At 43.6% G+C, this 16,203-nt stretch overlaps 1 protein-coding gene across 1 annotated transcript in view; it reads right to left on the reverse strand.

The window, feature by feature from the left end:
- CACNA1C (calcium voltage-gated channel subunit alpha1 C) overlaps positions 1-16,203 on the reverse strand; it is a 704,670-nt gene that overhangs the window by 155,203 nt on the left and 533,264 nt on the right. The window contains exon 10 of the mRNA XM_073320186.1: positions 5,102-5,192. Within this exon, the coding sequence (XP_073176287.1) occupies positions 5,102-5,192 (91 nt within the window). The remainder of the gene's footprint in view (positions 1-5,101; positions 5,193-16,203) is intronic.

The following is a 16,203-nucleotide window of genomic DNA, read 5'->3' on the forward strand; positions in this document are numbered from 1 at the left end:
GAATGTTGGTATAGAGGGCTTCTACATCCATAGTGGCCAAGATGGTGTTTTCAGGAAGATCACAGATGGATTGTAGTTTCCTCAGGAAGTCAGTGGTGTCTCGAAGATAGCTGGGAGTGCTGGTAGCGTAGGGCCTGAGGAGGGAGTCTACATAGCCAGACAATCCTGCTGTCAGGGTGCCAATGCCTGAGATGATGGGGCATCCAGGATTTCCAGGTTTATGGATCTTGGGTAGCAGATAGAATACCCCTGGTTGGGGTTCCAGGGGTGTGTCTGTGCGGATTTGTTCTTGTGCTTTTTCAGGGGGTTTCTTGAGCAAATGGTGTAGTTTCTTTTGGTAACCCTCAGTGGGATCAGAGGGTAATGGCTTGTAGAAAGTGGTGTTGGAGAGCTGCTGAGCAGCCTCTTGTTCATATTCCGACCTATGCATGATGACGACAGCACCTCCTTTGTCAGCCTTTTTGATTATGATATCAAAGTTGTTTCTGAGGCTGTGGATGGCATTGTGTTCTGCATGGCTGAGGTTATGGGGCAAGTGATGCTGCTTTTCCACAATTTCAGCCCGTGCACGTTGGAGGAAGCACTCTATGTAGAAGTCCAGTCTGTTGTTCCAATCTTCAGGAGGAGTCCACCTAGAATCCTTCTTTCTGTAGTGTTGGTAGGAAGGTCTCTGTGGATTAGTATGTTGTTCAGAGGTATGTTGGAAATATTCCTTGAGTCGGAGACGTCAAAAATAGGATTCTAGGTCACCACAGAACTGTACCATGTTCGTGGGGTGGAGGGGCAGAAGGAGAGGCCCCGAGATAGGACAGATTCTTCTGCTGGGCTAAAAGTATAGTTGGATAAATTAACAATATTGCTGGGTGGGTTAAGGGAACCTTGTCAATCTATCCAACTATACTCTTAGCCCAGCAGAAGAATCTGTCATATCTCGGCCCTCCCACCCCCCGCTCTCCTGCTGGTAATAGCTCATCTTAAGTGATCAGTCTCTTTACAGTGTGTATGATAACACCCATTTTTTCACATTCTATGTGTATATAAATCTCCTCACTGTATTTTCCACTGAATGCATCCGATGAAGTGAGCTGTAGCTCACGAAAGCTTATGCTCAAATAAATTGGTTAGTCTCTAAGGTGCCACTAGTACTCCTTTTCTTTTTGTGTATACAGACTAACACGGCTGCTACTCTGAAATCTGATGGCAAGGTTGACTTGCCAAACTGACAGAGTTAAATACCCTTCAGCCTGATGTCACTAAAAAAATCAACTTTGACTTGAAATCTCCCTATTGCTCCAACAAGACTAAAGGGACTCATTGCCCCTGAGATTTTACCAGATTTGTAGAAATGATAATTTGCCTAAAGGACAAATTGAAGCTTTACAAAGTTCATCTAGTTATTTCATTGTGCTTGCAAATTCCAGTGGAAAGATGAACTCACAAAGGTCTACTAAAAAGTACAGGTCAGATCTTCAGATGGAGTAAATGGGCATTGCTCAACTGAAGCCAAAGGAGCAAAAATAATAATAAATAATAATAATAATTTTAAAAAGCCTGTTACGAACTGAAGATATGGCCCTATAAACTTGTCTGAAAGATTCAGCATTCTTCATACAAGAATTCCCCCTGTATTTTAGAATTGAGCTAATCACTACTTCCCTATTATCAGGCCAAATCCTGAAGTCCTTACTCAGCCTCTCCTCAAGGAATACTCTCATTCAACTTAATAGGTCAAATTGTGAAATTCTTACATAATTTTTTACATGCTCCATGGGGTATTTTGGCTTACATGAGGATTGAACAAGGATTTAATAGGAACTTCAGGATTTGGTACACCCTAACAATCTGAATTTCAGACTTATTGCTGCCTGAGAGGGAGACATGACAACTACAATAAACTAGAGATGGGCCCAAGCACCAAAGTTCAGATCCAAATCTGAACTTCCCTAAAGTTGGAGAGTTTTCAGATCCAGATTATTGGTTCAGGCCCATTATTAAGACAGGAACCATTGGCAAAATGTGGATCTCAGTCCAGATTTGGGTTTGGATTTCAAACACACTGGTGTGGCCTCTTGTTATCCTGGTGGCAGGGAGCATCTTCCATTTCCCTGACGCTTGGAACAGTATCAATGGGGCCTAGAGGAACTGGCACCCAGTCTTCTTTTGGCCAAAGAAAAGTTTGCTGAGATTCTAGTCTTTTTTGGAGGAAGGAATGTGAAGCCCCTCCCCATAAAACTGTATTGGCTTCAATTTCCCACTACGTTTGAGTTGTTCTCAGATATAGTGGAGAGTGGCAACTGCAGAAAGATGGCTGCATCTCCCTCCTTGATCCTCAGCTGTCCAACCCTGGTGGAACTTAAAACAGCAATGGGCCTATCTTAATTTCCACCACTGGTGTAAGTTCCACACCAGTTGAGGATCAGGTGTAAAAGAGCTTTGCTCCACCATGCACCTTCCTGTCCATGCCCAGCCCCTGGAATTCCCCTGACATGTCCTGTCCTTCCCCCTTACACTTTGGGTAGGCAGATAGCTGGAGCAGAAAGTAACAGAGTGGAATTTGTCATCTCTAGCTATTTTAGGCCTATTTTGCACCCCACAGAAACATATATTTGAAAACATGATTACCTACAGAATTGAGTGTTAGCCTCAGTATCCTGGCCACTTTCTAATTAAGGTAATTCTACTCTAGCTGTCAAAATCCCCCCTGCAGTTTCAACATAGGACAAGTCATCCTTCATGTCTCCTAAACCCATGAATGTGTAGTGTCTCCTGGCACTTTCAGATAGCCGCCACTTTTTACCCTGAAGGTGGTTGCACTTCAGTGCTGGAAAAGTGACCCCTACATACACAGACCATGAAGTGCTTTAGGATCCTTTGGGATGAAAAGCATGATATGAATGCACATTGTAATATGAAATTACAGGTGACTATATAGACACTATAATACATTTGCCATTTTTGTTATTTTTTGTATTACGCTCATGCCTAAGGACCTCACCGTGACAAACACTATACACACAAAGGAAAAAAGAGACAGTCCCTGCCACGAAGAGCTTACAAACTACAAAAGAGAACGGGTGAATGCAGCAGACAGATGGAGGAAGCACAAGGAAAAAGGATAAGTAATTTTTCATGAGGTTTGTGATCTGGGTGATGAAAACAAACTGCACTTGCTAATAACTTTGTGCACACCAGATAAGTAATTACAGATAGTGGCAACTGCTGACCAATATTATGGGGCCTAAATTACGCTTCTATAGTATAGGTCCCAGGGAGCTTGGGGTGGATTTTTGCCTCCTTGAGTTCTTCAGTTTGCAAGGGGACTGTGCAGGCTGCACCACAGGTGTGCTGAGGCTGTTCTGCAGGGCAGTTGAGGTAGTGATGTCACTTATAATCCCACCTACCACTTCCTCCCTTTGGTGTGACATATGCTTCTGGGTACACACTGACGTAGCATTCTGCCTGCAATTGTGACCAGCCCTTGTGAGAGCCATGCAAGAGGCTGAGAGAAGATGCTTTCCCCACTCTGCTATGCACTCACACAAGGGCCTGCCATAGTCCAGCACATAATATTTTAAATACCTTCCAGAAATACTGTCTCACATATTTTGCATATGTGCCTAATAGATTTTATGACCCATGGCATTTTTTCTGATTGAGGTACTTCTATGTCATCATTAACATTTTTATAATAAGAGGTACCATGCTATGTACAGTAATCAGAACTTGATGTGCAGTGCAAATCCCATTAGTCCTGATGAAAACGTTGTGCATTGATTTGAGAACATATCCAGAATTTTGGAATCTGGATCCTTCACTTTTAAAGGGACACTTTTCAAAATAAAAATGCTGCAACTCTTGAGTGCTTGCAGGTTTGGGACCAGAGGTATATATTTAAATTATGTTACCTGTTCTATTAATAACACCTTAAGTAATTAAACCTGAAAGAATGCTGAGTATCAAAATGATTTTACATAATGTATGATGTTTGCTTGCTTTTTGCATGTCACTCATCTCATTAAATCAGACTAGTCAGTTTCACTCTTTGGTTCTCCTGTGCTAGCTAGACCAATGTCATTCTGTCTGGGTATCTATCAATACAGGAGAATGTTTAATTTAAAAAAAAATGGTTTTCATCAACTTTTTAAAAAGTACATTATAGGGCTTGTTTACATGGGTAATGATTCCAGAATAGCTATTACTGATTAACGTGCAGATGTTCATATTACTGATTAACGTGCAGTTGTTCATATTCCAGAATAAGAGTGCCTTATTCTGAATTAAGGCAATCTTATTCTGGAATAAGAGTGTCCTCAGATGAAATTAATCAAGAAATATTTAATCCATTCAAATTTACACCCTTCCTTATTATCCTTTAATTTTCATGTGTGGATAAGACCATAGAAACAGTTCTCTTTATAGTCCACCTGATTCTGGTCTAATTAACACATAAATCCCAAATCCCTCCACTGAGATCAAGAGTCACTCTGGATTTACCTGACTGAGATCAGAATGTGGCCTATTAGGTTTCGTAACTTCCCACATACAATTTTCTTGTTTAAAAACTGTGGTAAATCCAGGACAAACAGCTACAAAAGGGGGGGTAGTAATTAGTCCCAGGGGATTAAAAGGCCCCTCCCTATCCACTGAGGAGAGAGAACCATGGGGCAATAAGGTTCAGCTGGAAAAGGGGTTGCTAGGGAACCAATTAGGTTCAGCTGACTCCAACTACTTGGGACCTTTTTAAACCCTCCCCTGGGTGGTTGGGGGGGAGTGAGAGGAGTAGGGAAGCTGCTAGTATGCTGTTTGCAGCAAGATGCCAGACCCTCCCAATAGGGAGGCTGCACTTGCTCCCCAGAAGGGAAGGAAAACAAGCACAAGGGACTGACTGAGGAAAGGAGTAGCAGGACCCTGTGCCACCTATAAGGATTCACCTTGCCCCAAACCTGAGTCTCCAAGGCTAAAAAGGACTGAGCCTACTGAGGTGAACAAGGTATTTTGCCACAAAACCCTTAAGTTTGCATTTAAAATACTTGGATTTAACCCTTTAAATCCATCTTGCCTGCAGCAGAAGCAACATTGATATCTTTATATATGTACTCACGCCAGCCTAGCACCGCAGTTTTCTCCTTCAATATCTGCTCCTGCCACATTGTCTGTGTTCACGGACTCAGTCTCACTTGTAGGCATGCTCACTGCAAAGTGAAGAAAAAGCAAAGAGTTGGTGATTAGATTGCAAAACATCTATTAGCAACCAATGACAATGGAGGGGACAGCTTAGCAAATAGACTCTGAGTAGCAATATCTGAGCCTTATGCATTGGGCCCTACCAAATTCATGGTCCATTTTTGTCAATTTCACAGTCATAGGATATTTTCCTCCCTTGGTGTTCACACTTCAAGTGCTAGAAGAGGGCCTCATCCTCCCTGATTGAACTAACCTCGTTATCCCTAGCCTGATTCTTGCTTGCATAGTTATACCTGCCTCTGGAAACTTCCACTACATGCATCTGATGAAGTCGGTATTTACCCACAAAAACTTATGCTCCAATTAGTCTATAAGGTGTTATTCTATAAGGTGTCACAGGACTCTTTGCCATTAATTTCATGGTTTTAGATATTTAAACCTGAAATTTTACTGTATTGTAAATGTGGGGGTCCTGACACAAAAGGGGGTTGTGGGGGTGTGGAGTTGTAAGGCTATTGTAGGGGGGTCATGGTGTTGCCATCTTTACTTCTGAAGGCAGCACTGCAGAGCTGGACTGCTAGAGGGTGGCTGCTGGCCAGGCACCCAGCTCTGAAGGCAGGGCCACTGCCAGCAGCAGCACAGAGGTGAGGGTCTCATGCTATGGGGAACGGGTTACCACTTTTTTGGGGGCAGCAGGGCCAGCCTTATGGGTAGGTGCCATGGTCAAGGGGATGCCGTGGTCACCTCTCCCCAAACACAGCCAGCTGAAGGCGCCTTTAACCCTGAGCGCTGGGCCTGGAAGGGGCAAAGCTGGGGGTGCCCCAGCCAGGGGCTCCTACTATGTGCCAGACTCCAGCTGCTAGTCCTGGCTAGGCTGCTGCTGGTGGCAGCACTGCCTTCAGATCTGGGCTCCCATTCAGAAGCCGTTGAGCTTCCTGCAGCTGGGGGAGGTTCCTGGAGGTGGGTCTGACCTGGCCCCAGTCGTGGCTCCTGCAGAGAAAGAAGTAGTCCCATCCTGGCCAGAACTAGCAGCTGGAGCCCGGTGCAGGGTAGGAGCCTCTGGCTGGGGTGCCCCCAGCTCTGCCCCTCCTCTACAATAGCCAGATTTCATGGGGGAGGCCAGATTTCACAGTCCGTGTTGCATTTTCCAGGGTCGTAAATATAGTAGGGCCCTACTTATGCGGTTTGCTGAGCAAGTCTGTGGCCTTATTGCATAGGCCAAGCAGGTATAGCTTAAGTATATACTCAAGTTCCCCATCAGAAAAGAGTGGGACAAGGGCTGCTGCTCTGCTTCTTTCAGTGAATTAATCCCTTGAAAGTTTATAAATAGGATCAATGGAAACTGGAGGGAAAATCTGGCAAAACCACCAAAGAGATTAACAGTGGAACATTTAAAAAAACATTCCTTTATTTCTGCATGGTCTACATTTTTTAAAATAAATGATATATGTTCTGGTGAACTGATTGCTGATGAAAAGTACCAGAGTCACAGCTCTTGTGACTGAAGTCCTCTATTATCTGAAAAGCAGCTATAGCATTAGCAGCAGTGACGCTATCCTCCCCAAAACTGCCCACCGCTGTGCCTCAACCTTACACCTGGAGGAACGGGATCTCTAGGAATGAGAGAGTAGCTCAGTTTCTATGGCCCATTCAGTCTATGACCTGACTTTCTAGAATTTCCAACAAGGAAGCTAAAGAATACTGACTGTGGTGGAGTTTTTGTGTGAACGCCTGTCAATTAAGAACCAGGCTGAATATTGTAATCCACATCTACCTGATTGTTTTTGAATAGGGGACTGACTTCCTAGACCATTATCAATCCCCTAAATCTTTCATTCCACCAAGAGTTCATGGAAGAATACAACTCCAACTGAGTAACTGCTTGTGTCCCTTGTTTGGAGAATTAAAATACCTCCTTAGCCTATATCTGTCTGAGGTCATGTGGCACAAAGGACAGCACTTCTCCCTATGTGTCTTTCCTCCCTCCCTACTTTCCAAATACACAAAATGAATTAAAGACAAAGAAATGACTCTTCAAGCTGAATGGTATGATAGGCTGTCAGAACATGACCTATGTTAGCAGCTGTACAGATGTCGGTGGGACTTTAGAGCATGCTGTGTATTAGCGGCTGGAAAGATATTTAATGGGCTGTCAGAACATGTTGTGTATTACTAAGAACACAGCTATTGTTAGCAATAAGACAGACATCCAATGGGCTACCAGAGCAAGAGCTAAACTAACTCTAGGAGATAAACCTGATGGTCCTTTCAGGGTATGCTCTGCATTTGCAACTGGGCAGATGTCCAATGGGCTGTGAGACCAGGTCCTCTTTTAGAAGCTGAAGAGCGATCTGATGGCCCTTCCAAACATATCCTGTATTCTTGCTTCAGTGCAGAGTATTCCCTCTTTTTCAATCTAACAATCTCCAGCATTTCTACTTTGTCTCTTATGGAGAGCTAAAATTCTTAGATTGTGTTTTTGAGCACTGAATGAAATATTTGACACTATGGCACTCCCTCCAACATGACCAAATGCATTGCTCCAAGTGTGTCCACACCTTTACATAATCTTATGAGCTGGCTGAAATCTTGTTATGGTTTGAGTTAAAACCCCATTGAGATTGAGAGGTGTGAAGGCACCATTCAATTAACATTACTGTAAGCATAAGCCCCCACTTAAAACAAGAAGAGTGTGTGAAATTTGCCCAGGAGCTTTTGGCTGAGTATTGTTTGGATAGGGGTGAGGGAAGGAGGGGAGAGGAGACAACAGACTGAAAAAGACAAAAACAGAGAGGCAGATGCAAAATGCTAGAAAGCCTAGCAGTAGCCTGTAAGCACAGTGTGACCCTGGAAAAAGGGTAGTGGAGAGGGATTTTGGATCTGCTGGCTAGAGAGGCTTGGGGCTGTAAGCTAAGAAACTGCTCCTTTTGTTCTTGCTTCCTCCTGGGTTTGGAGAAGGAAGATTTTGTATATTTCTTGTAAATAAACAAGATTGCAACAAAGAAAATACCAGACTCCATCAATTTCTGCTTCCAACTGGAACATTTCTAGGGTCCTGAACTTTGACTAGCTGCTTAGGTCAAAAAGGGGCAACAGAAACGTATGTGCTCTTATTGTCTTATTTGCTTGGAGAAACAACCTAAGAAACCAGCGAGATTAATATTTTGATGCACAAGAAACCGCCAAGCAAACTGAAAAAGAAACCAACCCCCAAGGTTAACATTTGATCATACAGTCTGACCCCACCCCAGGAAAACAAAACAGAGTTATTTGGCCCGTAATCTTCTGATATGAAGTGAAGCACCTTCAAAACATATTTGAGCTTGATTGCAAATGGAAAACAGTTTTGAAGATATTAGAAAAAGGTTGCTTTGCAACACCTCAAACACATATACAGGACACTGCACAAGCAATAGAAGGAGTGAGGCACATACATGCATAAATATACTCACATACAATATATATATATATATACACGTATACACACACATGTTATGGACACAGAGCACAGTGGAACATTACCATGGGTTTCTGTGGAGTGACTAAACCAAGCAAACTTCCCTTTCTTCTTATCAGGCAAGCCAGCAGGAGTGCTTCCTTTCACAGACAAGATGGTCAGTGTCAAGTACCAGGAACAAGACATCAATAGAGAGCATGCAGCCAGTGACAGGCAAAAGAAAAAAACAAGGAACTCAGCTTACACATATGACATCCACTTCTGTCTGAAAACTTCATAATGAATTAAAAATACAAAATGGAAAATAAAGGCATATGGAAGTATGAAATATTACAATATTACACTGTCAGAGGAGGATCCTCCTCTTCTTTCCGATCTTAGTTACAAGCTGAATCCCGCAAGCATCAAGCCATTGAGTTAAAGTTGTGGGCCAAATCCTTGTCCCACTGACATGAATGGCAAAATTCCCAAAGAGTGACTAATCTAGCTATCTGTGCTTCATATGGTGATTGCCTTCCTTCTGGGAGTAGCAAAAATAAGGCAATCGCAATTTGTCCCCAAGTTTTATGGCTGCATTATGGGCAATGGGGCCAGGATTTGGACTAGCCAATGTCTGAATACACACTTGTTGGATTTCCTCCGCTATGTTGGCAATGCTGCTACTTGAAAACTCTTGGTAGACTGCTGTGAATGCAATTCTCTGTTTTATGCTGATTTCCAGAGATTAATAACATCTACCAAGTTGGCCCAGAGGAGCTGAACTACAGAGTCATGCCCAGACTGGAATAAGACTGATGAGTCTTTTCCCCACACTATGTCTCTCCTGCTTTCCACCTGAAGTTACACTGAGCAGCCGCCCACTGACGTTCTGGTGTGTGGGTTTGTATGGCATTATAAAACACTGATCCACTCTTTATTACACACGAGGGGCCAGATCCTCCACTAATCTTGCTTCTGCTCTCTGCAGGCGGGTCTGCCTGTCCTAAATTCGAGTAGACCAGGTGGGCGAGGTAATATCCTTTATTGGACCAACTTCTGTTGGTGAGAGACAAGCTAATCAGAGTGCACTGAGCAGGCTGCACTGCAATGGCCACAAGGGCTGAAATCGCAGCCAAGGATCAGCATAGTACAGACGTGGCCAAACTGTGGCTTGTCCTCTTGCCCCCCAGAGCCCCGCACACCCCCCCCCCCATTTCCATCTACAGGACTGGGAAGGGGGGAGCTCGGGGCTTCTGCCATGCGGCGGAGTGATAGGATAAGGGGCTTCTGCCCTGCCGGGGGGAGAGGGCTAAGGGCTTTAGCTCAGTGGAAGGGCAGGGGGCATCAGGGCAGAAGGCCCATACCGTGGCAGGCACTGTCCCGCGGGGCAGGTTGTGCATGTCTTGCAGCTCTCGAACTTCTGAAGATTATTGTATACAGCTTGTAGGGTCAGTATGTTTGGCCACTCCTGGCATAGCACATTGTCATGCACTTGGGCGTGGCTATGTTAAAGCAATTTTTACTTGTAAAACACAACATAGGTGGAAGATGTTCACAGCAATAAATGCTATAAATCCCTATGTGTATGCCAGAGGGACCACGGCCTACAGGTTAATGTGCAGGACAGCCAGGAGAACTGGCCTCATATTCCCAGCTCTGCTACAGCCTCCCTAGGCAAATCACTTTAACCTTTCTGTGCCCCGTCTCCCCCATCAGGATGAAGGGGAGAGTCATACTCACGTCCCCCACAGGGGTGGTGCAAAGCTTCATTTGTTCATGTTTGTAAAGCATTTTTAGCTCCTCAGAATGGAAGGTGCTGCAGAAGAGCTAATTACTGTATCATTCATATATCTACATTATTGAGGAGAGCAAGCCTACAGCGGGGTTCAAATGCACAGGAGTCCAATGCTGAGCCAGTTCCTGTTAAACAGTCAGCTGACTTCCCGTTACTCAGAAGCACTAGTCGCCAAAGATGAACAGAGTGCCGGCCTTGCTGCAGCGGGAGGGACTTGCTCTTCAATGTCAAAATGAAGGGGGCAGAGACACACACAGACTGGGACAGGGTATGAAGCGAACCACAACAAAGATGGGGAGGGTCATTCTTATCTAACCCTATTCACAGGATGCAAAACTTGTTAAGGGCACCTAGCCTTTAGACTTGAAACAAGGTGCACATTTTTAACAGTGAAGGTAATTAACCATTGGAATAATTTACCAGGGAATGCGGTGGAGAATTCATCACTGGACATTTTTAAAATCAAGATGACATGTTTTTTCTAAAAGATATGGTCTGGTTCAAACACAAATTAATTCCAGGAAGTCCTATGGCCTGTACTATACAGGAGGTCAGACCAGACGGTCACAATAGTTCCTGCTGGCTTTATAATCTATGGCTCTACTAATCAAAAGTGGGAGTGGATTATCCTCAGTAGTTCTTGTGCCCTGTGCTCCTCTCCCCTGTGGTGCTTGGTGATGGGTGGATTCCCCCAACACAGGCTCCCCACCAGCCTCTAAAAAACTACTGCATGCATCCATGCAAGGAATCCCCACGGAGCTGGGCTCTGCATCGTGCAGAGAACACCACCTGTACAAGCTACCCAAACCCACCCCTAGCTGCCTCAGAGGAGAATGGTGAAGCGTCCATTCCCCACACACTTCACACTGCAGGTGTCTGATCATCCTGGCACCCCAGGCTAAAACAAAGATTGATCTCTCTTCACTGCATGCCTTGAATGACATGTCCACCAGCATGATGGAGGGCTATTTTGACTTATTTTCCAACTCCTATTTTTCACCACGTTTCCCCTTCCCCTGTCACCTCTGATCACTGCTAAAGGTAATGGGACACAAGGACAACCCGAGTAGAAGCAGTGTGGTCCAACAGACAGGGCAATGGATTTGAAACCAGATGGACCTGGATCTCATCTTTGTTCTGCCATGGGCTCGCTGTGTCATCATGGGCAAACCTCTCTATGCTTCTGTTTCTCCTTCTCTAACACAGGGATAGTAATTCTCCACTCACTTTTGTCAAGCTCTTTGAGATCTATGGATGAAAAACATTGTAATGAGAGCTAAGTATTATCATTATTATTGACACTAATGCTTTCCAGGTGGGACTCAGCAAGATCACGAAACAACTCTGATGAGCAAAGGAATTCTGTGAATTCTCCAGCTGGAACTTAAGATTTGTTTTTCCATCAGGCACAACAAAAACAAATTGCAGTCTTCAGTTTCCAAGCTGCCTCCTTAAACTGAGTTAGCATTGAGTGAATGACTTCATCTCCAAAAAGAACCCCATTTCCTACTGCGTCTCTCCTGTCCATCCATCCATGAATGAGTTTGTGGGCAATTGTCAGAATATCAAACAAGTCATCTTTTTTTCTGTGGAGTGTCCTCAGTTTAATACATGAACACTGCCTAGCTTCCTCCTTTCATCACCTCTGTTTGTGGAAAGCCTTACTCATTCATTTTACCAATTAATTTAAATGAGATACAGTTTTCATTCTGCTGTATGCATTTCTCCTGGGAACATATTCTTATATGCAAGTGTAACACTGACAGACCCCGGCCATCGGTGGGCAGGATCGAACCTGAGATCTCTGGAACTGAATGCATGAGCCTCTACTGCATGAGCGAAAAGCCACGTGGCCCTTGACTAAGGCTGTAGAACAGACTCTCCAAGTGGTCTCGGTGCCACTAGATGGGACAGAACACCACACCCAGGAGGTGTGTAGGTTATACAAGGAGCATGCAAAAGGTAAATTATTGGGTACATGGGGGTAAATGCTTGTGTATAGGAGAGCCCCTCTTGTGCATCTCAGATAGCAGGCAGGAAAAAACTAGCTATGAAATGGGAACCTCTTTTGGGGTTTCTATCCTGCACAGTGACATTGTATTGTTGTGGATTGGGTTAAACCTTATCTAATCTACTCTGACCTCAACTGCTACAATGATCAACACCCCTCACAATGCTCCTTTCAAGATCCATGGATCCTACCCATGCCTATCACAACAACCTTATCCAGGGCACTAAATGCCTCAGTAAAAACTATGTGGATGAAATCAGACAATCACTATACTCTCGAATGAACTCGCACAGGAAAGTGATAAAAACATCATAGCACCTGTGAGTGAACACTTTTCACTCTTTTCAGAGTGGTAGCCGTGTTAGTCTGTATCAGCAAAAAGAACGAGGAGGACTGGTGGCACCTTAGAGACTAACAAATTTACTTGAGCATAAGCTTTCGTGGGCTAAACTCCACTTCATCGGATGCATACAGTAGGACGATATATATATACACACAGAGAACGTGAAAAAATGGGTGTTGCCATACCCACTATAACGAGAGTGATCAGTTAAGGTGAGCTATTATCAGCGGGAGAAAAAAAACCTTTTGTAGTGATAATCAGAATGGCCCATATCCAACAGTTGACAAGGAGGTGTGAATAACAGTAGGGGGAAAAATAAGCATGGGGAAATAGTTTTACTTTGTGTAATGACCCCACCCACTCCCAGTCTTTATTAAAGCCTAATTTAATGGTGTCCAGTTTGCAAATTAATTCCAATTCAGCAGTGTCTCATTGGAGTCTGTTTTGAAGTTTTTTTGTTGTAGTATTGCAACTTTTAGGTCTGTAATCGAGAGACCAGGGAGATTGAAGTGTTCTCTGACTGGTTTTTTTAATGTTCTAATTCTTGACATCTGATTTGTGTCCATTTATGAAGTGGGTTTTAGCCCACGAAAGCTTATACTCAAATAAATTTGTTAGTCTCTAAGGAGCCACAAGTATTCCTCATACTTTTCACTCTCTATCTGACCTATCAGTACTCATCATCAAAGGAAACCTGCATGACACTTTCAAAAGATGAGCCTGGGAACTTAAATTCATAACTTTGCTAGACACTAAAAATCATGGCCTTACTAAAAACACTGGATATATGTCTTATTACAACAATCTGTAACCACTAAACCCCTTTTTAGTCCTGTCATTACAGGAGTGCCACTTCACCTTCAATGGCCCCTTAGAATATGTGCTAACTACTGATGCTAAACAATCTGTTCCACCTTGTAGTTAGCTTGACACACTTAGCCTGGTCTACACTTGGGGGGGGGGGAGGGCGGAATATTCAGCTGAATAGTGTAGCTGAAGTCGGCGTATCTTAGGTCGATTTACCTGGCCGTGAGGACGGCGGCGAGTCAACCGCTGCTGCTCCCCCATCGACTCCGCTTCCGCCTCTCGTGAGCTGGAGTTGATGGGGAGCATGTTTGGGGATCGATTTATCGCGTCTAGTCGAGACGCGATAAATCGATCCCCGATAGATGATCACTACCATCCAGTGGGTAGTGAAGACCTGCCCCTACTGCCTTTCCCAAACCTGAAGAGCTCTGTGTAGCTTGAAAGCTTGAGTCTCTCACTTCACCCACCTTGTCTCTCTAATATCCTGAGACAAATACGGCTACAACACTGCAAACATGACCTCCACTCCTCATTTAAAATATCTGAGAGAAACAGCTAAGCAGTGCCACTTAAGAAAAAGGGGGCGTCTGAGCCTGCACAGAAATTTGGACTTTTTGGGAAGAGGGCTCCACAAGGTATTGTCTTTGGGTAAGGGTGTGTGGGTGGGTGTGAGACACAGGGACACAGCTCAAGCTGAAAGACCACAGAGAGAATCAGAAAGAAAGCCCGAACAAGCTGGCTGAAAGAGACTGCTGCTGTGATCAAGGCAGCTATGTGCTATTTTAAGGTTCTTCCTGTGTTTGGAGAAACAGCACTTCCTGAATAAACAGGCTTGCATCATAAATACCAGACTCCATCATTAGTGTCTCCTCCCAACTGGAGTAATCCACAGAGGCCCAAACTTTGACTAACTGCTTAGGTGAAAAAGGATAACAGTATTATTGGAGCCCCTTCAGGAGAAGATAAGATGGGAATTAGAATTATCAGTGGGATCTTGGTGGTTAGATACTTCCTGGATTATAAAGTTATCTGATCAAGTGTCTTATGACTACCTGACCAAACGTCAATCGTATGGTCATGTGACCAGTGATTTATTGGCCTACAATGGGATTAAAATAATGTACATTTTAGAATGGAGGTCTGATTCAGTTAAACAGAGCAGACGCCTGTAGATAAGCTCCAACTTTAACTCTATCAACAAGTTCAGTGCTGAGATGGAATTTAAGATCCATAGTAGGGGAAGGAAAATAAAACAAAACACCAGTGCTGATAATTAATTGTTTTTAACGTGGGGTATTGATACTTCCTTTACTCACTAAGCACATGCTTCCCAGAGACACTTCTTTTCATGACAGGATCTGAATTAAATGCATTCTTCAGTCTGTTCCTTCCTCCACCCCCTTTGAGAATTCTTTTATCATTTCTCAGGAGACTTTTGGCTGCTGCAGAGAGCACTTCTCCTTCTTTCCAAAAGAGAAACTGTTTTTGAATTAGTGAGTGTTCACAATGAAAGATGACCAGGGAACAGTGAAAAAAAAAGTGGCCCTGTTTCTTAGATGAGGAACCTACCTGAATGGCCTCTGGAGGTAAGGAAAAGGGACACATGATTTGCTGTTCACCTGAGAAGCTAAGTGAGAAACAGGATCGGTATATGAGGAGGACAGATGGTACATCAATGAGTCTATATAAAAAAGGTCCTTGAAGGACTGTAAAATCCTTGGAAACACTAGTTGAGCGCCAGAAGGCCAGTGCCTGTCCAATTAGTACTGAGATCTGGTTTCCAAGAGGCCATCTTAGGTTATGTAAAAATATGACTGAGGTGATTACATCAGTTAGAAAGAGAGGACCTGGTTCTCATTTATGACAAGGCCCCTTTAGACCACTGTGGTAATGTTAAAGGACCTTAAAGTGGTTATCATTTGCACTCATTTTAAGGCAACTTTATGCCACTACAGTGTAAGTAGAGTGGTGTAAAGGAGCCTTAACATAAATGAGAGTCAGGCCCAAAGTAAGCAAAAAAGATAAAGAGATGGAGAAGCTAGCATATACTAACGGAGCTACCTACAATGAAAAGATGAGGGTAGCTAGCACATTGGGTTGCATGACAGAAGATGAATACATGAAGGCAGAAGACAGTGGAATAGAGCTGAGCTAGGAAGTATTATGTGGTTTTTCAGAGTGGAAATGGCAATAAACTGATTATATACATATACCCACACTAACAAACTCACCCCACATATGTTGAGGTGACAGTCAGAGTCATGTGATAAATGTATATCAACCACATACATGGAAATAATAACCATGTGATATATCAAGAGGCATGTGCCAAATTGCACAAGTATGTGATTGATACATTTGCCATATACTCATCCAGTTTATCACATACCTATAGCTGAACTGTCTGCCCGTTAGTCCATCTCTCTGGGATCTAGTCTGACATTTCAAACCCCTCAGCTGCTCCAAACATCTGCCATTTTTTATTTTTAAAATCATCTCAACAGAGAGACATTGTGTTCCATAAATATCAGTTCATTATAGCTGGTGAATGGAACAAGCATTATGCAGAAGACCACATAATAGACAAAATCAAATCTAAGCCCCTTTCAAAGTGAGATGACCTTTTC

The sequence above is a fragment of the Lepidochelys kempii genome, chromosome 1 (genome assembly GCF_965140265.1).
Source record: "Lepidochelys kempii isolate rLepKem1 chromosome 1, rLepKem1.hap2, whole genome shotgun sequence".
NCBI classification, from domain to species: domain Eukaryota; kingdom Metazoa; phylum Chordata; order Testudines; family Cheloniidae; genus Lepidochelys; species Lepidochelys kempii.